Raw genomic sequence first — 18489 nt, forward strand, 5'->3', positions numbered from 1 at the left:
AAATGAAGGCTAATCATGTTTTGGGTGTACTATTCCTTTAAGGCTTTATACTGTATGTGAGAAGGAGGATTTTAAATTCAATTCTGGATTTAACAGGAAGCCAATGAAGAGAAGCCAGGATAGGAGAGATATGATCTCTCTTTTTAATTTTCATCAGAACTCTGGCTGCAGCATTTTTGATCAGCTGAAGCCTTTTAACTACAGTTTATGGACTCCTTGACAGTGAAGATTTACAATAGTCCAGCCTTGAAGTAACAAATGCATGGACTAGTTTCGCAGCATCACCCCTGGACAGGATATGTCTAATTTTTGCAATATTGCACAGGTGAAATAAGGAAATTTTAGAAACCTCTTTGATAAATTGATTTAAATGACAGGTCCTGATCAAAAATAACACCAAGATTTTTTTTTACTTTATTATCTTGAAATCATTTTAATCCAATCCAAATGAAGTGACTGACTAATCAGCTTCTTTTTCAAATTCAAATACACTTTTTGATACCAATCGAATTTTTACTTTTCGTTATTCAATATAATTTTTGTCAGATTCACATTATCTCTGCAACCATTGTGTGGCAGACATTTCTATGTACGGTATGTATGTATAGATAGATAGATAGATAGATAGATAGATAGATAGATAGATAGATAGATAGATAGATAGATAGATAGATAGATAGATAGATAGATAGATAGATAGATAGATAGATAGATAGATAGATAGATAGATAGATAGATAGATAGATAGATAGATAGATAGATAGATAGATAGATAGATAGTCAGGTGCGCCTCCCCTACAGTCTATAAGCACTGACATATTCAAATATTCTCCCCCTCTCCAAACTTTTTCTTTTTTTTCCTCCTCGGCGCTGCCTCCAGTCAGAACACCGGGGAACGGTGGGTGTGATGCCGCTGAACGCGTGGCTGTCGGACCGCTGTCAGAGTTCTGCTGTTCCTCAACCTTAGAAGCAAACAGAAATCAAAGGCGCTGTTAAAGGACTGAGGACCCTCGGTGGGAAGTGGCCGCCCGGAGCTTGTCAGCATGCGGCTCCTTCTGAGCGTCCTGTACCCGCTCCTTTCCCTCACCTTGTTCGGACTCTATCCATCCATGGTGAGTTTTTTATTGTCTGCTGTCCCGCACTTGCTCCTTCTTAATAACGCTGCTATTACGCGCATATATTTTGGAGCTTAATATTCACATAGATGCGCCATGCGCGTTTTTTCTAGAAAATATAAACTCTACTGAAAACTGCTATTATATAACGACTGATGCATAATTTCTTTTATTATTACCTCATAAGTGTCTAATTAATACAAAACAACAGGAGCTTTAAACATGGTCATCTCTAAAGTGCGTTTTCACCCTGGTTTTCTCTCACTTATATATTTCAAGTTTGAAATTTTGGTGTCGTTGCATTATCCTGATCTGCTGTGCAAACAACAGGCTGAATCCATGGCTCAGTGAGACTTAAATCTGCAAGAATGCAGCCTACTTAAAAAAAACAAAGCAACAAGCACGTTAACATTGGCTACAGCTGTTCCTTTTTTCATCTGAGGTGATGCTTCAGCTTCCAGCATACACCCTTAAACATTTCTCTAAAAGTAACAGTAAAGGTTAAATTGTGAACCATCCTTTATCAAGCTACACTTTAAAATGCCTTATCATTATTTTTGATGGACACATTATTCTATCTTAAAAATGTTACAATAAAAAAAAAATGGTGGAAATAAAAAAAAAAACACAAGCAGGAAAATTCTTTGCAATCAAAAATGTACTGCTATCGAAATTAAATTATTACTCTAGATTTGAACTTAGAGAAAAGTGTGCTTATATTTCAATCTATATGAACTCTTTTGATTGATTACAACTGTAATCTGATTTAGAGTCAGGGTTTTTTCAGTTTAGGTTTAAAAAATCTACTTAATCAACATTAGGATATAGAATATTTGAACTGTGACATGCAGGTTTGTTGTATTTTTACTGCTTTCTGTAATTTACCTTTAACTCCACTGTTTTGTACAATGCCCTTGGACTTTCTGTGGATTGTGTGTCCACTCTACGTAGTCATGTCTCTGTGTCATAAACTCAGAACCCTGCACAAAAAAAAAAACACATTATGCCTTTTTGTCAGGCTTTAATGCTATTTCGAGAATTCGGCTTATTGTTTGAGTCTAACCTTGAGCGTTTTGGTTGGCAATAGAGATGCTTGTGCAGTTCTTGGCAAGGATAAACTGGAATGACAAAAACTCACGTATGATAAATCGGTAGAATACTGTGCTGCTTGGGGATCAGGGTCTCTGTGATGATAGTGCAGGAGGCTGCTGTCCACTCTGTGGTGCTGGAACACCATTGCACTTCTTTTATGCCTTTGCAGAAAACAGCTGAGACTTCAAATAATGCAGTTTGATTTATTTTACTTTTTCTGTTCTGAGTTTAAATCTTCTGTTAAAATATAGCTGCTATTTCAAAATATAGAATGAAATTATTTGATTTTAGGAACAGATGATAATCTATTAATGCATTGACATCAACCAGTGCCAGTTTTGTTACTCAGGAATGATTTCACATGTCCTCTATTGACATGCACTTTAAATTTGACTTATTAAGATGTTTTTATACTTAAGAGATAAATAAGTTTGTTGAAATGAGCTGATATGAGCTGACTCTATCGCATATAAATCACAAGTGATATGCTTAAGTTGTGTAACAAGACGTTTTAGGTAATGTATTCCAAACCTTTATCTGAATCATTTGATAATAATTAAAATGCACGCTGATGTTTTCATGTGATTGTTGTCCAGCAATGGTGAGGCTTCTCAGTTTAAGATTATTAAAACAAATAAAAGAAAAGAAAGATTTTTAGTGTTTGATCTATTATTCTCCGATCATGGCTAATAAAGTAAAAATTAGCTAATTACAATCTTTGGTCCTGTGATTGGTGCATTCCCACTTGTTACTGAATGTTGTTGTGGAACACGTTCAAATCTGATATTTCCGTAGGGTTTTTCAAGTCATCAATTATCAAAAAAAATAAATAAATAAGTCAGTTTTTTTTATCTTTTATCGGAGTCTGATAATAATTGCCAAGCTGCCATTAAGGCAAAAAAGAGACATAATTTTATCAGGAGCTGCATGCAAATTGCTTCAGCCTTTCAACCTCAGTGTTTTCGATTCATCCTTGAAGACAAACCTTTAATGGTATTATACCAAGCGGGAAATGATTAAGCTGTCAGTCTTGGGCTGTCAGACCTTGTGCAGGAGGCTTTGTTCAGGGGTGGCAGTCATTACGTCTCGGCATTTAACTGTATGTGTTTAGTATGCCCTGGTACGACCTGCATCAGCCCACCCACAAGCTTTAGTTTGGCAAGTAGGAAAACCTTTAAACTAACTGCTTTCTGAAATAAAGCAAGTATGTGTACAGCTAATGGTATAGATTTTCTTTTGTTGTGGAGAGTTAGCTTGACAGCTGTTTGCCACTGCAGTGTTCATAAAGAATCGCTTAAGAGTTTGTGAGAAAGGATGACATATTTGCATGGTGATTTTTTCCTTTATGGTCTGGACAGCTGGGTAGTTACATAATGGCTGTTAAAGGGACCCAGTTACTATTATCATCACTAGCATAATTAATGTTTTACTGTCTCACATAACACTCCTGTACTTATAAAGACATGTTTAAAAGAGAAGGATAATCTTAATAAAGTCTAATGTCGAGGTGTGCCAAAACTTCACTGGCTACTTTTTTTTTTTGCTCCAATTGGTTATCACTAAAGTTATGTAAGGTATCCTTTATCACTCTTACACTGGGGTTTGATGACAACTTTTTTAACTTTCCACAGCTTTGGCAACATACATACAATGGCAAGCTCAGGCAAAACGTAAAAATAACTCACAAAAGCCAGTGTGTTGGGCGTCTCTAACCTAACATTTTTAAAACTAGGTGCCAGTCTCCAAACACATTTTACATGGTTTACGTGGTTACATTGTGATCAGTCTACGGAGCACCAATATGGTGACCGGTGGCTTCGCTTGAACACTGTACTACCAACGGACAATCAGCAATCCAGTGAATAAATAGAGATCAGTGCTTTTTACATGCAAAAGAGTACCACGGGGCCCCAATATATCACACATGAGTGCTAGCTCCATGTGAGTGTAGCTTCAGTCTCCCTTGTGTGAACCTGTTTCTTCTCGCTCCACTCAACTTCTGTGACTTTGAAGGCGTGGCTGAAAGGACAAAGCAAACCACCTGTGTTGCTAGTTTTCAGGAAGTTTCAACTCTATCAGCTGTACTTCCTTCTTCTTCCTACTAGCAAAGCAATTTCAGGCTAAAGGGCTGGTTATACTCCCGCAGCAGTTTGCCGCAGTGAGAATGTCACGAACAAGCTGTGGGTCTAGATAGCTGGTCCAACTGCACGTGTCGTTTTCCGCAATAGCGGTCATACAAACACAACAAGCCTGTAAGGTACCAAAGAGGAAATATGCATAGCGTAGAATGGATGTAGATTTGACATATCAGAGGTCTCCCGTCTGCGGCACTGTCTGCGGTCACCTACAATTTGCGAGAGGTGCTGCAGAGTGTCTGCAGACGTCTCTGCATTCAATGCGACACCTACGCAGATGACCTAGTTACAAAGTATAAATCAGCCTTAACCGTTTCTCTGCAAAAGCTAGAGGATGGTAAGCAAAGTCATTGTTAAGTATACTATGGTCTGGGTGAATACTCGATTCTTAATGTATGTGGGGTATCTCTTAAACAGAGTTAAAGGAGACCTTTATAAACATTACCAGTCAAATAGCTTGATTGCTTCTGGTGTCTCAAAGATTAGGTGGAAACAGCAAGACATTTGACGCTTCTTACCACGCATCAGCCCGCTTGCTGTTTCTAAGGTGAAGGTAATGCCTTCAAAGTTACAAAAGTTGACCAGACCAAGCAGAAACAGGTCCACATGTGAGGAGGATGGATGCTGCAGGCAAGTAGAAATCAAGCCACACATATGCAAAGAAGAAACACTCATATGTGATATATTTGGGCCCATTGGTACGCTTTTTGCACAAGTCAAACATTACACATGCGCCTGAGGAGTAGTTTGTGAGCATCTGTGTGGAATAAAGTGTCTCGAAGAGGTGTATTTATTGCATGTTTGCACTTTGGACAGAATCCTGACTCCATATACCACAAAAATAAAAAATGAATACTATGTACAGTGTTGTGGGCATGCCAGAAATGCTTTTCCGACTTGTTAAAGTCATTGTCACAGGCCACCAACAGGTTTGATATAAATTGACTGCATTTTTAAGAGAGTTGATCAGCTTCCTTTGGTTTTTTGTAATAGAGAATGTTTCTGAAATGATGAGCTTCATATCCTCGTGTGGATGCAGTTCAAGATGTATTTCTGATTTAATACACCGGAATCAAATAAGTAGGTCATTAGCAGGACTCTGGAGACCTTCAATTGATCAATTAAAGTTCAAATAAATTTTTTTCTATTTTTTATGTGTCCTGTTTGCCAATATACCGCTGAGAATTGATGTCCCGGTGCGGGATAGAAGCTCAGCAGATTTGGTTTCAAGGGTGGACCATCATGGCTGGTGCCATAAGGTTCCACTTGGTTATATGTATGAAATTTTATAAGAAGTTGCTTTGGAAGAAAAAAAAAAGTGAAATAAAAAAACTCAAAAAACATATGCAACAGAGCCAGAAATGGTGGCGAGGACGAAAATGGAGATAGTAGTTAAGGTGAGATGAACAAGAGAGAATAAAGGAGATCAAGAAGAAAAGAAAAGACAGAATAACTCCAAGAAGCCTGTTTCCACATTCCACAACAAGGAAGCAACAATAAGGAAGTATCCCATGGACGCGCAATAAATGTATGTAAAAACAAACCTATACCAATGTATATAAAAGGAAAAGAAAAAACTAGGAAAATTTCACATCATTATTTAATCTTTACCCACTCGTCAGCTGGTAAGGACCTCTACAATAAGTCAAAGTAAAATATGTCAGCAGTCGCAATATTAAATTGTCTGAATAGCCCTGGCAGTAGGGAAGGAGGTAGGAAAAAGACCCTGAATGCTTCCCATCATTCTTTAGCATAGGGGCCTGCTATAGACTTGCTTATCTATAAGAAGTTCCACAAACAGTTGGAAATGGTTTGTGGGAAGGACCCCCAACAAACTGGAAAGTCCAAAGTTTATATTTGAAGTTATTTAGTGACTATTTTAAGCCACTTTTTTTTTACAAATTAGAAAAATCACAATAATTTGTGCCAATATCTGAGAAAATTCATTATAATTAGAAATCGATCTGCAAAAAGAAAAGGAGAAGTGGTTTATAATAGAGGTAAGACAACATGCAGCGTCATTATTATCTTCTAACCATTTTAGGTGATGTGGGAAACTAGTAAGATTCTACAAAGAAAAACAAAATTCTTTTAATTAAATTACCTGAGAGAATTTCAATATGTCATCATTGAAATTTGATTGAGCTTCACCATCCATCTCAGGAGTCTTAACAGCTTGATGTGCAAGGTTAACAAGTTTACTTGCCATATAAATCTCATATTTTACAATGCTTTTGTGGATTTTTCTGAGAAAACCTGGTTGTCTTTATTGGTTTACCACTTCTGTTCTAGTGCTTGGCTAAAAGGTGCAAATGGTGTAGATGGAAAATCTAAAAAAGAAAAATGTTGCAGGTACCCCAAAAAATAGCATGTTTGGAAAAAACCTCTGATATAAAGCTTACACAAATTTTTTCGACAAATCTATTATTTCCAGCACTGTTTTTAACAAAAACAGGGTTGTTGTTTTTTTTTTTTTTTTGAAACAATGCATGCTCATAAAAAGTTAAACCCAACCACAACTTGGAGGAAAAGAAAATTCAGATGGAATGCTTAGTATGAATTTAAAAAAATATAAAAAATAACAAAAAATACTCAGCTGAGTTAGATGTACTGTACATCCTTGTGGTATATGTTGAAAAGACTAACAGACACTTTCTGTTGACCTTTTACTTCTAAACAGAAATCTGATGATATAATGCACATATATAATCAATAGGTCCAGGCTAAAATGACCTTTGTGTAGCAAAGTACATCAGAACAATTCTCCATCATCATATTTGACAACTTTTGTATGTAAAAAAACAACAACCTGCAACTACTTTTTTCATACCACATCAGTTCTTAGCTAACTTGCTTTCTAATAGTATAAGAACACATTTTTATTTGTTAGATAAAGCTTTCAGTTCATCTTTCAAAGAGCAAAACTCTACAGCAAAAATTACTTAAAACCCAGGTAAGCCAAGCTACAGCCAAGACATTTTCACACAATTTGTACAGTTCTGCACCTCTGGCACTGCAGTAACTAAACCACCCATGTACGTCTCAGCTTCTAAAATTATGCAAATGATAAGAGCACCCTAATTTGAATCATCTAAGAAAGGTTTATTTCTGAAAGTGAAACTGACATCCTGGCCCTCTGATAAAATTAACTAACTATCATCTGTCTACACACAGCGACAATGAAATGCAAAGCCACCATCCTTGAAGTTGCGTAATGTTAAGGTACATTTTTTATTTTAAACGACTTGCATACATTTGATTAAAATATCATTAAAATGATTAACCCAATACAAAATGTATTTACTAATAAAACAGATTCAATATCATATATTACCATATATGGCAAAACAGCAACTGGTGTGACAGCAGTGTTACTGTAGAACAAGGGTCACCAACATGGTGCCCGTGGGCACCAAGGGGCCCTCAAGGACCACATAGAGTGCACTTAAAGTCTTCTGAAAATAGAACAACTCAACATTGAGCTACGTTTCAAATTTCACTGTATTCTGTTGCTCTTCTTTTTTTAATTGGGTTATAGAACGTTTCATCATTTAATCATATACGGCATTTAAAGCTACAGTGTGTAATAATTACAGGCATATAAAGTCAGAAATGTAATATATTATACATAACTATGTTATTTATCATCACCTATGAGCTCAGCCTTTTAACCATAATATTTGTGTTGCCTTAGAATTCGTTATTTATAATTACATAGGAGCGGGTCTCGCAGCCATGGAGGCTGACATCTTTGCGTTACGGCAAGCGCAGAGGCAACAAACTAGCGATTGCGAGATCTCCCATTACGCTCGAAAATAACTACGGCAAGTTGAGAGAGATGAACTGAGATGGTACTGAACAGTAGATGGCAGTATTATGCCTGAGAAGCGTTTAGTCTGCCTGAAACCAAAGAAGAAGAAGAAGCAGGTATACTGCGCCTCAGTAACAAGAAAGGTGAACAAGGCGGCAGGCGTGAGTGACTTTGCAAACTGTTTGGCCAAACATCAGACGAATGGAGGATCATGCCTACTCTGTATCACAACGAAAAGCGGCGGACACCGAACCCCCGTCATCTAAGAAGCGGAAACACGACGAGAATAAACGCAAGCGTGACAAGAAACGGCAAAAAACACGGATCAACATTGGCACGGCATTTACACGATGGAAGTCACTGATGGAGGAAAAAGGTTTTCAAAGTGACGCTCAAGTTGCCAGTTTTCTCTTGGACAGGTAATTAATCCTACACACACAATTGTCTAATATCACTGCAGTTTTTGGAGTACAGGATGCTCAGACCTGTCTAAAACAATAACATGCTGCGTGATGATGCTGTTACTCTCCAGTATACTTATTCAGCAACGTCCCTGACGTTTCATAATGATTCAGTAATTTTCTGTAAAATAATTTTCTGGATATATACCTCGGTTACTTCTCTCCGGCTCCTTTGGAGATCTTCAAGCCTTTCCTCCTCTGCTCTCACCCCGCTGGCACCCCTCCCTCGCCTGGCCCTAGCTGCACGGCCTCCCTGCCCTCGCCCTCGTCCTCTCCCTCTTCCTCGCGTTGTAACCCCCGTGCCACCAAAATAACTTGGACTCTGTAAACGGGGAATATATATTCTTCCAGCGAACACAATCTCGCTGTTAAACTAATGACTACAATTACTTCATCTGTTTATATCACCATGCAAAGCAGCTCACCAAAACGTCACAACGACGTAGAAAAAATAACGGGTATATTTATTATCTTAAGTCTACATGAAATCTATACCCTACACAGACTAATGAAATACTATCTGTAAAATTATCTATGTAAACAAACCTCATCACTTGAGAAGGTAGGTGATGTGGACGTCGTGGAAGACATTTTGTCCCGTAACGCTCGCCGTACTGTTGGGGGGGAGAAGCGGTGGGGGGGAGATGTTCATGTTGCTGCGGTCTGTAGTCTGACCGCTAGATATCGCTGAAAATTACACACTGTAGCTTTAAGCATTTATAGAGATTTCAAAATTAAAATGTCTAAAAGAAAATTATAAATTTAAAGAAACGATAAAGAGATGTTTATGATGTATAAAGTTTAGGTGAACGTTGACCCTTGTAATTCATAGGTCAGTATTGGTAGCCCTTCCTGTGACTCAGTGCCCCTGAATTAGCCCTCAACTGTAAAAAGGTTGGTGACCGCTGCTGTGGAATGTATTTCCCTATGTTATTTTGAGGATGCCCTACATTTAGTTTTTTTTACAATAAAAATTCAAAATAACTGCCATTTCTCACTGTAATCACCGGAGGTACATCTTTCAAATGATTAGTGGGTATTTACAATAGATCTTGTTTATATGGTACTTTTTTCTAAATACACCTCATTTGCTTCTTTCTTCCTTCCTTTACATTTATTTGTTCAACAAAGAAGAGGTCTAACATAATAAATGGCCAAGGTTTTGTGGGAGGTTGCAATGACACATTAAAGGAATTAGAGGGAGGAAGAGGTAATACAAAATAGGTTCATGAACATCCCTGTAATTCCAAAATTAAGAATAAAAATAAACACACTTTACTTTAGAAATGTGCTAAATTATCATGTAGTTTATGTATATTTGTGCAATATTTTTGCTTTATCTAATACATTTCAAAAGTGATTAGACTGTTTGAGACTTTGTTTGATATTTTTGTATTTTCTTTTCACATCACAAGAACAAAATTCAAAGTATTCTATTTATTTGGAATCAATATGCACTGCCTTAAACATTCAAATTGTAAAAAATACTATTTTTGTCAAAATTAATACAATTTCTAATTCTTGTGTGTTGAAGGTTTTTAGTTATGTATCACATGACAAACCAAACAACTGTTTAAAAATGGTAACAACTGGACTCAACAAGAATTGAGGTGAACCGTAAAATTCTTGGAAAATTGTGGCATGTATTTGTATTATGTTCCCTGAGTCAAACACTGTGCATATCTGGACTTTTGAGTAATAGCCCCTTCTTCTTTGTAACACCTTAAACACTCAGTTTGGATCAAATATATCTGTGCAAAGATTCCCATTTAGGTTTTAGCTTTGTACATTCTAATAATAGATGGAAAGACTCTGTTCTAAGTTCTACTTTAGCTCTGGCTGTAAGGTAAAAGTTGATTTCCTATTGGAAGGGGGGAATCTGACGTCTTTTTCAAACCCTACCGTGTTTTTTTCAGCACTAGCCTGTATTTATTGTATATGCTGCTGCTGCAGACAGCATAATCCCAACAGCGTTGTTCTACCCTTTTTACCCTTTTTAAATGGTGAGATTGGTGTGCTCAGGGTCATGTACCTTTTTTTGGCAAACATTCAAACTGCAATGCTTATGCCTTCCATTTGATAATGGTGTTGCATAAGGCTAGATTCTGTACAAGTTACAGTACAGTTGCTCTGTCAAGAGATTCTCCCGTGTCAGGTGACCATCATTATCCGTCTTTAGAGTTACCAATGGATTCTCTCCCAACTAGAGTGTCAGTTTATAGGTTGGTGGCCATTCTTGGTAGAACAATGGATTGAGCAGTGCTCTGTCAGGCAGGGATATTGTTTTATAACCTCTAACTTCTTTTAAGGTCACAGCTACAAGTTTTTTATTTAAAAAGGTAATTTTTTTTAACAAATATTAATAGATCTTGAGTGGTGCAAAATAAAGGTAATAATATTACTGAGGAAAAATAATAAATACATTAGTAATTGTTTGATAAATGATAAATATGGATAGGGTTTAAAATAAGTGAATATTTACTCCAGATTACAATGCCAGCATCACCACAGAAGGATGATGCACCAAGACAGAGCTTCAGGGATTGCTAGATCCTAGTAGCTTTATGATAGCTCTGATATATCTCAGGTTCAACATTGGCCAAACACGGTCAAGCTTTTGACCCATAAGCCATAAAGAGCCCTTCTGAACAGGTAAGTAAAATTTTTGCTAAGGTTAGCATTGACAATACAGAAAAAGGTCAATGCACCAGTTACCGGTCATGAGGAAATTAACTTGTAGGTGTCACTTTTCAACTTTACGTCTGATCTGTCTGATTTGTTCCATAGTTTTTATGAGGCCATTTACCACCCAGTTTTCTTGCACTAATCTTACAGAACCATAATAATTTCATTAAAATAGGTTTTTTGGAACAATAAGAGAGAAAAGGAGTGATAGAAGTATTTTTTTCCACTGACAATATCATGTCAGGATGATAGCATTGAAGGGCGTGAAACCATGGAGCCAAACAGGTATGCTGTTGGGAGGTTCAGAGAAAAATCTAAATAAAAACACAATTGGAAAGTTGGTTGGAAAAAACTTGAATTTGATATTTGGTAAAATTGGCCAGCTCCATTAAGAATGTATTTTTTCTTGTTTTAAAGACATGATATTCAAGTGCATCCACTTAATTTTTCTTCTTAATAAAGAGCAGAAAGCAAAACACTAGTAAAGGAAATAACAAAACATACAAACGTTTCAAAGACAAAAGCTTTCAGTCTGTACTGTTATGCATTTTGGATCTATTATGTTTGTATTCTTAGATATAATTTTGTGCACTTTGCCTTTTGGACTGATTTATGTGATTTTACCTAACTATTCAAATTAAAATTAGGATTTGTTTGATTTTTGTAACAAACCTTTTTACATCAAGTACTGCTTAAAGGAAAAATTAAACACTTTTTCCATAAGTGGCATTGATATGATAAAGCAGAATGCATAACTGTGTAGTGATAGAAAAAATATTCTCTCTTTTTATTTCACTTCACAGTTAAATTATTAAAATATGTTAATGATTAAAAAGTCTGGGATAAATTTGTATTTTGGCTTACTTTATCTGATATCATTGAGTCCAGCTGTGTTAAATTTCATCAAAGTATAACACCAGCTGTTCTGAGAAGCCTTTAGAGGTTTATTATAGAGCATTAGTTAACAAATAGTAACATCACAAGCCAGGACCACACCGAATGCTTCAGGGATAAAGTTGTTGAGATGTTTAAACCGCAGTTGGATTATAAACAATATATTAATCTCTAAACATCTCACAGAGCCCTCTTTAATCCATCATATGGAAATTAAAAGATTACGACACCAACACACAATAAATGGAAATCCAACCTAGTTGACAGGCCGAGCAAGGACAGCATTATTCAGTTATCCATGGTACTCTTGAGAACATGCAAACGTCCACATCTACTCTATTTGTCATGCTTTCTATATTTCTGGCTCTCAAGAACAAACATGATACCTGTTTGTACTTTTTCACAAGGCCATAGTAAAGATATGGTCTGGTCAGATGAGACCAAAATTGAATTTATGGGGTTACTTGAAAAGTATGATGTGTGGTACAGTAGAAACCTACTATAACAAAGCATCCTTAACACATCTTTTCCAGATATGGTCATTGCAGCTGCAGCATCATTTTATGAAGATTCTTTTCCTAAGCAATGACACGGACGATTCTTAGAGTTAATAGGAAGCTGGAAGCAAAATAAAATAGAGTCCAGAATGAAAACTGTAGAGCTGGAAACAACTAGCCTGGGTGCCATTCCGAACCTAGTCCTGCCCACAACGTTTGAGGTCAGGAAGTTCGGTCTGGCATTGCTCAATAGTAGTGCGAGTATGCTTGCACAATATCTGGGGGGCCAATCAAATTGTCAGGGTGGGCTTTATACGATGATGGACAGATGATCAACAGTAACGTAATCAACCACGTCACCAAAGCGCGCTTGGGTGACAACAACAATGGCTGCCGCTGGAGAGTTGAGGTGAGTAGATTCTGCTATTAGGTCTGTTCTAGAAGATATCGACAGCAAATTAATTTTAAAAGAGGAACAGAGAAACGCTATGAAGGCTCATCTTCTTATTCTAGGCGTGCAACTGCTCGCTTTGATTTTTGTTGACAACAACTATGCGTCGCTTAACATACGTCACGCACTCCGTTGCTCTTATTGGTTGTAGATCTATCCAATTGAGTGCAGAGGCATTTTTTTTTCCTGGTTCGTTCGAAACATGCCCCATAATCACAGCTCTATGGAGCAGTATCAGACTCATATTCTGACTAGAATTGAGTAGGACTACGTCAGGCTAGGAAACAACAATTATTCTGGTTAAACTGAATCACTAGAATCAGTTTACCTAAACGATTCATTTAAAGTATTCTCTCGCCTAATTAATAAGTTCATTCTATTGCAGTTGTGGTTCTGCTGTTAAAAATGGAAATAAACATAAATTCATATTTTTTTTTGTGTGTGCTTGTCATAGACTTTTAACAGCCTTTTTATCTTCCCTAAAAGCTAACACAGGTAATAAAGATCAGACACACTTTTTAAGCCCACGTCATACCTTATTTTGAAGTTCTGGCAACCTAAAGTCATTTGGCTTATAAAAATCTGTTTCTTATGAAAATGGTTCATTCTTTAAAAATGTAATAAATTGCTGCATTATCTATTCCATATTTTTTAGTTGATTAGTATATCCTGCCAGTAAGTGAAACATTGCTGCTCTCAATGTGATTAGAGTATGAATGAAGTAGGGCAGGATTTGTTCAAGCTTCAACACAGCCTGACATGAATCAGTCTCTAATTATTACACTATACAAGTATGGGAAATAGTGGCACAAATCACTCCTGGCTCCTAGTGGGGGGCAGCTGTGGAGGGAATTCGAACTCAGTCACAGCACTACCGAATCACAGACTGATTCATTTTGAGTGAGTGAGTGAGTGAGTGAGTGAGTGAGTGAGTGAGTGAGTGAGTGAGTGAGTGAGTCACACACTGATTCGTACTGTACTACTGTAAACCAGCACCATTTTCAGTACGTACTACTTGCCAAATCACTCCTCCACAGCATTTCTCTAAGAACTTCTATTGTTAGTGTCAGGAAAGGAGAGGACCGTCAGTAGGAAAGTTCAAAATGTTTATTGAAATAAAGACAAAGAAACGGAAACTAAAGTGGAGCTGTTGGATCTGTGGCTCGCAGGGACTGCAGGTGGGGGGCGGGGCATCGCCAATCTCAAACACTCTGGTTCAAGGGAGAAACACAGGTAAGTGACCACGATTACCTGACAGAAGATGATTATCAGGGTTGGTCACCTACCTGGTTTAAAAGTCCAGTCCATCTCCCTGGAAAGGGGCCCAATCCAGCTGCTGGACTGTAGACCAGAGTGTCCCCAGGGCTGCAGTCCTGGAGGACCCGAAGGAAGCTGATCCTGGACAGGGTTACTGATCAGGTAGGAACAGACAGGTGACAGGATCCAGGCTTCTAGGTAATCCACAAGCTCCCAGGCAGGTTCAGAGTCTGACAGAGTCCAGAAGCGTGACCAGAGACACGCACAGGAGCAGACATGATCTGGTGCAGACGTGCAGGCTCAGTGGCAGAGGGTAGCAGAGATAGGACGTGGAACCAGAACTTGATGCAGGACTTTTAAACTGGTCTCCTCGTTGGAGCCAGGCTTACTGGGAAAAAAACTGAACCTCCCCACATATAGAGCCAAAAATCCTGAGGACTCAGCAGGGGAGGGACAGTGGAGGAGCAGGAGACAAGACAGACACAACAACCTCTTTCCACTGGCCAGCAGAATCCAGGACTTGAACTGAGGAATAAAACTAAAAAACAAATAGACAGACTAACAGGAAAACAAATGAAATGGCTTAGGCTGAACAGAATATAAAGCAATAGAAATAGGTGTCAGGAATAAATGATAATTAAGGCTGGGAGGGAAAACAGCAGGTGAAAGAAATAAGCAATTAAGGTGGGGGAATCAGGCCACATCATGACAGTTAGCCTAAGCCAACTTTAGGTGTTTGCATGGAAGCATGGGGCCCCAAATGTATCAACCAGGATGCTTGCAGGATATTTTCTGCATTTGAGGTTTGCTTTTTATTTGCCTGTAGATTCACTACTATCCAAGAAACTTCAGGCTAACTGAAGTTATCGCTGAAATCATCTGGATTAATACTGAAATCTGCCTGACTGTAGGGTCTGTTAAAATGGGTGTTACAACACCAACAAAAAAACGTTCCAGTGAAATAGCCCCATAGTTTCTGCTAGCTCAAACATTGCTGAAAAGGTGAAAACAGTTCATCATGTTACCTTTACAACTTACACAACTCAAGATGTTGAATTTCCTGAAAAGTAGCCAATCACAGGTGGGTTGCTTTGTGTGGACGGTAACGCTTTCAAAGGGACAAAAGTTTACACGAGCGAGCATAAAAAGGTCCACGGGAGGAGGAGGAAGGCTGGGACAGTGGAAATCAAACCACACACTCACAAAGAAGAAAGCAGTACCCAGGTGTGTGATATATTACGGGCCCCATGGCACTGTTTGCTTATGTAAGTCATTAAACGTGCACATGAGTAGTAGTTTATGAGCATCTTTATGAAGGAAAGCTGGTCGTACTGTAGGACTATTTATTGCATGTTCACTTTTGACACAATATTGACACCATAAGATATATCCCAGAATGCTTTTCAAGAGGTCTCCTCATGGGAGTATTGATGTAGAATGACAGAGAATATTGATAGCGCAGGTACCATGTAAGGAGCCACAGTCTTGGACATGGACAAATTTATTTTCAAACGAAATTTCGTTTAGTACTGTATAGACCTCGCTCTGTATAGTGATTGAGGGGGTTATACAGCCCATGTATGATTTTACTTCCACTTCACATCGTTTGGTGCTTTGCTCTGGTCCCTCAAATTTGATCGCAACAAAATACTTTTATACTTGGTAGGAGCAAACGGAGGGGTTTAAATCCCCCTGCAGGGCCCTTTCCCCTCACCTGTAAAGTTACCTACAGAGTGGATTGTTTGAACCATCCGGCATAATTTCCATAACAGATTCTGTTTCAACACCTGTAGGATGGAATTATTTGTGTAGGCACTTGCCCACTTTGCAAGCCAGGGTAAGTAGGAGGGAGGATCACATACCGTAGACACAGAAATATCTGATATTTACACACAAAAGCCCATTTGCTGCTGTTTTTTTTCCACTTCACAGCGGTGGGGTTCTAAACCTTTGCCTCTGCTGAAAGGTTTTGGGTCACATAATGAGACTCTGATCACAAAAGAAAAAAATAAATAAATAAAACATGAAATGAACAGTGATCATGACCGCAAAGTTTTGGGGAGATATGGCACAGAGAAAATGTGACGGCATGTCATTAATACAGCATCCTGTTGCTTGTTATTCGTTGGAAGCATACAGGGTGTTTTTGAAGTAATTTTCTGAGGGGGCTCGCCTGCCTCGAGCTGCTTCCATTTCTTGCATATTTGATGTTATTTTTTTTCTTTTCATTTTCACATTAGCATTTATCTTGATAACATGCCCAGGGTAATTTGTCAAGGTTTACGACAAATTAAAAGATGCTGAAGGTTTCATTTCTCACGCAACTATTTTTCATCAGAGGTAAACTAAAGATGTCAACTTTTAACTATTTGTCAACACAGTTAGCCACAAAACTGACAGAAAAATGATTACCTGAAAGTATTCATCTGAAAACTGATCCATCAACATCGGCAGAAGGAACATCTGTAATTATACTTTGCAGCTTTGGTTTAAATGACAAATATGATGCTTTAAAACATTATGTATTTCATTTTTAGGCTCTTTTCTACTCCCCTGAATAAATACGGCTCTGATAATAACACGTCTAACCATAATTGCAAGAGTTGAGTGTGATGTTGAAACTACTAGGGGCACGGTTACAGCTCTCTCCCTGTTCCATGATGACTGTAATTACAGCCCAAGAAGTCTCTGTATCAGATAGATATCACTTCAAGGGAGCTAAAAGGCTATGAGGGGGAAGCCATTTGTGATCTCCATATATTTAGACTGTGCTCCAGCAGCAGGAGACATTTTAATTTGATATTATACTGAGGATAAAATGTAAAATAAACTACTTAGTGGCTGTAAACACCCAAGTAAGTTTATACAGAAACTCAGAGAGTGCAGCTTTTGTAACTTTATTACAGAAAGGACCGTAAAAGATTTAAAATAAGAAGCAATAAATACTTTGTGCAAAAAATAAGCTTTCTGCAGAGGATCTGGAAAATTGCATCCTCAATGAGGAGCAGATGCAAAATGTATTTGTACTACCCTATTTGAATGTTGAAATTATATGTGCTATAAACTGTAAAAGAGATCAAATTTAAAGCCCTGGAGTTGGAGGTAATAATGATAAACGAAAATCGAACAATAGGAATTGTAACAACAGAATTTGTAATGTCAGATTTAGTGCACCTGTATTGCATAATATTGGTAATATTTGTAATGAATAATATAGCTTTAACGGTGGCACAGTGGATACCACTGTTGTCTTGTAGCAAGAAATCAATTCAGTTTCAATTCATTTTAATTTATATAGTACCAATTCCCAACACATGTCATCTCAAAGCACTTTACAAAAACAATTCAGCCAGATCATGCAGTCAGATTGGTTCAAAGTTCTCTATCAGAGGAAAACCAGTTAATTGCATCGACTCATTGACTCAAAGGCAATCCCTCTGTCATGGTTGGGTGGAGGTTTTGGAGGACCCAAATGCATAGAGCAGGAGGCAGAGGCAAGTTTTGCAGGTTTAATGAGGCAAAAATCCAAAATAGCAAAGCGTCTAGCAGGAAGCCAAGGGAAAAGGAAACAAACACAAGGGGGCAACAGAGAGTAACTCAAGAATTACAGAAGCACTCAAAAATATAACCAAAAACAACTAGAATAACACAAAATGGAAATGAACCCAATAAACTAGGAAACACAGAAAGACAAGAATAAAAACTAAAAACTCAAAAAAAAAACTAAAAAAAAAAAAAAAAGTTCAGAGTCATAACACCCTCACACTAAGCATGCTTGTAGTGTCAGTGGAGAGGAAAACTCCCTTTTAACAGGAAGAAACCTCCATCAGAACCAGGCAAGAAGGCTCCAGGTTTTTTTTCTGGGTTAGGGTTAGGGAAGTTTGCATGTTCTTTCCTCGTACTCCAACTTCCTCCTACAATACAAAAACATGACTGTTAATTAGGATATCTATATTGACCTTAGGTGTGAGAGTGTGTGTGTGCATGTTTGTATGTCTTTGTCTGTTTCTATGTTTCCCTGGGACAGACTGGCAACCTAACCAGGGTGTACCCCGCCTCTCACCCATAGACTGTCAGAGAAAGCCACCGGC

General features: G+C 37.9%; 1 protein-coding gene across 1 annotated transcript in view; it reads left to right on the forward strand.

The window, feature by feature from the left end:
* Positions 1-843: 843 nt before the first annotated feature.
* Positions 844-18489, forward strand: part of olfm3a (olfactomedin 3a) — a 67708-nt gene continuing 50062 nt past the window's right edge. Inside the window, exon 1 of the mRNA XM_038304239.1 lies at positions 844-1112. Coding sequence (XP_038160167.1) covers positions 1044-1112 — 69 coding nt within the window. The 5' untranslated portion in view covers positions 844-1043. The remainder of the gene's footprint in view (positions 1113-18489) is intronic.

The sequence above is a fragment of the Cyprinodon tularosa genome, unplaced genomic scaffold, assembly GCF_016077235.1.
Source record: "Cyprinodon tularosa strain WSP-4 unplaced genomic scaffold, ASM1607723v1 ctg53, whole genome shotgun sequence".
NCBI lineage: Eukaryota > Metazoa > Chordata > Actinopteri > Cyprinodontiformes > Cyprinodontidae > Cyprinodon > Cyprinodon tularosa.